At 29.2% G+C, this 5,429-nt stretch overlaps 1 protein-coding gene across 1 annotated transcript; it reads left to right on the top strand.

The window, feature by feature from the left end:
• Positions 1–1,285: 1,285 nt before the first annotated feature.
• LOC132726872 (uncharacterized) lies at positions 1,286–4,970 on the top strand. Its single transcript, XM_060712278.1, has 2 exons — positions 1,286–2,430; positions 4,794–4,970. The coding sequence occupies exons 1-2, from the start codon at positions 1,528–1,530 to the stop codon at positions 4,962–4,964; spliced, it is 1,074 nt and encodes a 357-aa protein (XP_060568261.1). The 5' UTR covers positions 1,286–1,527; the 3' UTR covers positions 4,965–4,970.
• The last annotated feature ends 459 nt before the right edge of the window (positions 4,971–5,429 follow it).

The raw sequence follows: 5,429 nt of genomic DNA, 5'->3' as shown, positions 1-5,429 counted from the left end.
GAAGCAATGGTTTCTCCATAACGACATGCGGAATCGTATATTTGTATGCAAGACTAGCGCTAATGCACCTTTGTTGTTTCGTTTATTTTTTATTAACATCAGTCTGTGGAAGCCCTCGGACATACTAAGTCATTGGTTTAAATTCGTCCTCGCAGGTTTTAAAGCTCTAAAAATGGAGCATAGTCCGCTGTTGCTTTGAAGCTATTTGACAAGCTATATGAACTAAAACATGTTCATACTAATATCGATCAACATCATTCAGTAGATAAGATAGACGCCACATTCGTGCAGCATTTTTCATTGAAAGCGTGGGTGTAGTCTCGTCTATTAATTATTTTAGACTTAATCATAGCAATGCTGACATCGACTGTTTTATAATTAAAGTACATCTGTTGAGTTGCTGTCAAACAGCGAAGTTTATGACAATAATTGTTGATCAATTAATTAAATCTGTATTTATAGGGGTTGATTGATATATATTTTATGAGCGAATCTCTCTTGCACGAGGAAAGTTTTTTGTACGAAATGACAGCATATAATACTTTATGTTCATGTTCTTCCAAAAATTCAGAATATTAAATGTATAACGCACCTTTACAAATAATTAATTTCTGTACTTTTTACTTTGCTTCGGTTCTTTTCGTTTGTATCATGATTTCGGAATTTCTACAATTTATTAATAATAATAATAACATTATTATTATTATTATTATTATTGCAAACAAAGTGGTATTAATTTTCAACAATATTTGAAGTAATTCATTGTTTATGCTTGTTTGTTGCCATATTTTATAACATCCGACATGTAAATATTTTTTTTAATATAATGGTTTCATTGTTACATTTTTTCTATTTTCTTCATATCTATTCTATGAGTTATAACAAAAGTATTTTTACATTAGAAAGGTAACTTTAGATTTTTTAAGAATCACTAGTGTTTTTCAATATATCCATCTGTACGTGTTGCAAATTGGTCGAATTATACCAACTAAATGTTCCAATTTATAAACTTCCCTAAATCTAAAATGACATTCAGTACATAAAAAATAAACAATCTATATTGAGAGTAAAAAACAGGTTATTTCGGGTTGTTTTCTTATAAAAAAAGTAAAGTGAAAACGTGGACTTTATTATTATTATTATTATTATTATTTTCATTATTATCATTATCATTATTATTATTATTATTATTATTATTATTATTATTATTATTATTATTATTATTATTATTACTATAAAGATTAAGTACCTCGAAACCTATAAACCGGAAACTGACAGTCTTATATCGAAATATTGCTTTCTACAGATTTACAGTCTCAAGACAACTATCTTTTATTATCAACAGATGCATTTTAGCAATTTTCGACGTCTTAGAAACAAAACAGTGATCTTTTAATTCAATTTTTACCGAATTAACATTTTTCTCACCTTGATCTGGATAACTAGACGCTTTACATTCCTGAAAAAAGCGCCTGTGTCAACCGGTGTTAATGTAAACAAACTGTCAATCAGCTGTTATTTATCAAAATGATTGCTAAATTCTTTATCATCTACTGTGTGTTACTACCGGGCTACAAATATAGTATCTATCTTACATCAACGACAGGTAATCTGAAACCTACAGAATACATATCCTACTTAAGCCAATCAACAATTGAACATGTCAACAAAGATGTAAATATACCGATTACCAATATACAACTCTCCTCAGATTTTAATGTTACCACCAATTTTATGATTTACTATCATCTTGTGCACAGCAGAAGAGTGAAGTATCAACCAATAAAACTAAGTCATTGCTATCGACTCTATTTATTAGTCCTATCTGGAGATATTGCTCTAAACCCAGGCCCAGTAAAATTTCCATGTGGAAAATGTGCCAAACCTGTTGCCAAGAACCATCGAGCTATTTATTGTGAGGCATGTTATTACTGGTGGCATATCAAATGTGCAGGGATGTCTTCAGAAAAGTATAAAACTTTGTCAAACAGCGAGGAACCATGGGTATGTGATCAATGTCTACATTTTCATTTTACTGACTCTCATTTCGAAGAGAGTCTTAGCAACCTATCAACCCAAAGTTTGGAGAAGGAAGAAAATACACATTCTATTTTTGAAGAACTAAGATCTACAAGATCAAAACATATAAATAAATTTATTACAGCTCATCTAAATATAAACAGTATAAGAAACAAATTTTGTGAAATTCATGAACTACTGTTGGATAAATTAGTCGACTTATTATTTATTTCTGAAACAAAATTAGATTCAACATTTCGTGATGGCTTATTTGATATTCCAGGCTATAAACTTCAAAGAAAGGATCGTACATCTTCTGGCGGTGGTATTGCTGCATTTATACGAAGTGACATTCCAGCAAGACGAAGAAAGGATCTTGAACATGATCAAATCGAAAGTATATATCTTGAGGTAATCCTAAACAAAACAAAATGGATAATATCATGTGTCTACAAACCACCAAATATGTCTGACAGTCTATTTTTCAATTGTTTAACTCCAAATGTTGATAAACTTATAACTCAGTATGACAATGTTATGTTACTTGGTGACTTTAACTATGATTTACTTCAAAAAGAGAAGGGAAAACCATTGTTGGATTTTATTGAACTATTTGATTTTAAAAATCTAATACAATCTGCAACATGTTTTATGAAAAATTGTACTCCTTCCCTTTTGAATGTCATCTTAACTAACTCTAAGCCTCTGTGTATGAAAACAATGAATTTTGCAACTGGTATTAGTGATTGTCATAATATGATAAGTACAGTGATAAATAACACCATTCCAAAAAATCAGAAAATTAAAATTAGTTATAGAAGCTTCAGAAATCTTGATATTGATTCACTAAATATTGATCTTTCTTCCATAGTAGTTCCTACCCCTGATATTAAACAATGCTCTGAAGAAAATGTAAATAAAGTATATGAAACTTTTGAACAGGATATTCCACAAATTTTTGACAAACATATTGCTACAAAACAGATGTATAGAAAATCAAAACAACTCTCATACATGAATAGAGAACTTAGAAAAGCAAGATATAACAAAATGTATTATAATAAATATTTAAAATGTAAAAGTTCCAAAACATGGGAACAATATAGAAAAGCTAGAAATCATGTAAATAAGATAAAGAAAAAGTCAATAAACAATTATTTTAATGAAAAAGGTGTATAGGAGGATGCAAATCATCAGAATTTTGGGATACACTTAAACCATATCTATCAAATAAATGTACTCTAGAACAGCCAAAAAAAATCCTTAATGAAAATAATAATATTATATCAGACGACTCAGAAGTTGCTGAAATTTGTAATAGCTTTTTCACAAATGTAGCAGAATCTATAGGGAAAGATTATGATTACAATGTAGAAAATCATCCTAGTATTGCTCAAATCAATGATAGAAATTATTTACAAGATGCCTTTAGCTTTGAACAAACATCACAAGGTAATATATCTAAACTTATAAATAATCTAAATGTTAAAAAGGCCACAGGGGCGGATAAAATTTCAGCCAAATTTAGGTAAACCATCATTAGTTGAACCGTTGACAAATCTAATTAACATCTCAATTAAAACTAAATTAAAACAAGCACAAGTAAAACCACTTTTCAAAAAAAAAATGACGCTATGACCAAATCTAACTATAGACCAGTAAGTTTATTACCTATTCCATCTAAACTTTTTGAAAAAGTACTATTTGAACAGCTCTCTGCTTATTTTGATGATATATTTGACAATTATTTATGTGCTTTTAGGAAAGGCCATGGGTGTCAAACTACTCTGTTAAGACTGTTTGATGACTGGAGACAGGCCCTGGACAACAATGAATATGTGGCAGCGATTTTGATGGACTTATCTAAGGCATTTGATTGTCTGCCACATGACATTCTTTAAGTTAAGAGCATATGGCTTATCAGGCCCTGCCACCAACCTCATGCAGTCTTATCTGTCAAACAGGAAACAGCAAATAAAAATAGGCAATATTGTAAGTTCATGGGCTAATATATCCAAAGGTGTCCCTCAAGGATCAATCCTGGGCCCTCTACTGTTTAATATTTTCATAAATGACATATTTTTCTATATAAAAAATGTACTTTATATAACTATGCAGATGACAATACCCTTTCTTTTCGGACTAAACATTTTGATGAACTAATATGTACCTTAGAACAAGAAAGTAACTATCTTATAAATTTGTTTCATTTTAATAAAATGCAAGCTAACCCTGATAAATTTCAAGCTATTGCTGTAGGGTAGAAAACTTTCACTAAATCCCCAGCTTTCAAAATTAATACAACTGAGATAACATGTGACGAAATTGTAAAACTCCTTGGCATCGACATTGATCAACAATTAAATTTTAATTTTCACATAAGCAATATATGTAAAAAAGCTGCTAATCAGTTAAACATTCTCAAAAGAATAGGTCACAATTTAAATCAAACAAATAGGTTAACAATCTTTCATACTTTTATATTGTCCAATTTTAATTTTTGTCCTATGTCATGGCATTTTTGTTCAGAAAATAATACTAAAAAGATGGAAAAACTACAGGAAAGAGCACTTAAATTTGTCTATAATGATTTTAATTCAAGTTATGAAGATATGCTGATAAAAGTTAATATACCAACTCTAAAAATAAGAAGAATGAGGGCTATGGCCATTGAAACTTTTAAAAAATTTCATGATATGTCTCCTGCTGTTCTGTCTGACCTTATTGTCAAGAAAACATCTGGTATAAATTTTAAATATTCAAATATTTTGCAGATCCCGCAAGTAAGAACTACAACTACTGGTAAAAAATCTTTCAGGTATGCTGCACCTGCTTTATGGAATACTCTACCTGACAATTTTAGAAAATGTTCAAATTTTGCTCAGTTTAAAAAGTTAATTTCATCCTGGAATGGTAAACAGTGTAAATGTATTGCTTGCAGCTAACTTCTATTTCTTTACTTACTTAACTTTTGTTTATTTTTCTGAGTATGAACATTTTTTTGGTCTCATTTCTTTTTTAGTTTCTTTAGTTTTTTTTTCTTTAAATGTGTTTTTGCTTTTCTTCCCTGCATGATTTCTGCTTATGTTAATATTATCATTTAGTTCCTAGATAGGATGTTGCTTTATTTAAGATCTTTCTTTTTTTTTGCTTATCTTTTCATCATGAGCTGTTAAATGAGTTCAACTGTTGACTTACATGTATGATCCCTTCTGTCTTTGTGTATTTGTCTGATAACCCATAGTCTTTCATATTTAAATTATATATAAAAAATGTACGTTTTTTAGTATTTTTATTTATTTATTTATTTAACTATTCATTAAATTTTTAATTGTTTAATCGGTTTATTATTGAACTTTAAGTAAAGTTTTTAGATACTTGACATTGTAAGCATAGATTAATATACAAGC

The sequence above is a fragment of the Ruditapes philippinarum genome, unplaced genomic scaffold (genome assembly GCF_026571515.1).
Source record: "Ruditapes philippinarum isolate M1 unplaced genomic scaffold, ASM2657151v2 ctg92_1_1_1_1, whole genome shotgun sequence".
Taxonomy (NCBI): domain Eukaryota; kingdom Metazoa; phylum Mollusca; class Bivalvia; order Venerida; family Veneridae; genus Ruditapes; species Ruditapes philippinarum.
The sequence above is the reverse complement of the archived record's forward strand: the minus strand, read 5'-3'. Positions and strand labels throughout refer to the sequence as shown.

Coding starts and splice junctions, on each gene's coding strand:
- LOC132726872 (XM_060712278.1), top strand. CDS start 1,528: ATGATTGCTAAATTCTTTATCATCTACTGTGTGTTACTACCGGGCTAC. Junction 2,431..4,793: donor TCGAAAGTATATATCTTGAG/GTAATCCTAAAC, acceptor AATATTTTGCAG/ATCCCGCAAGTAAGAACTAC.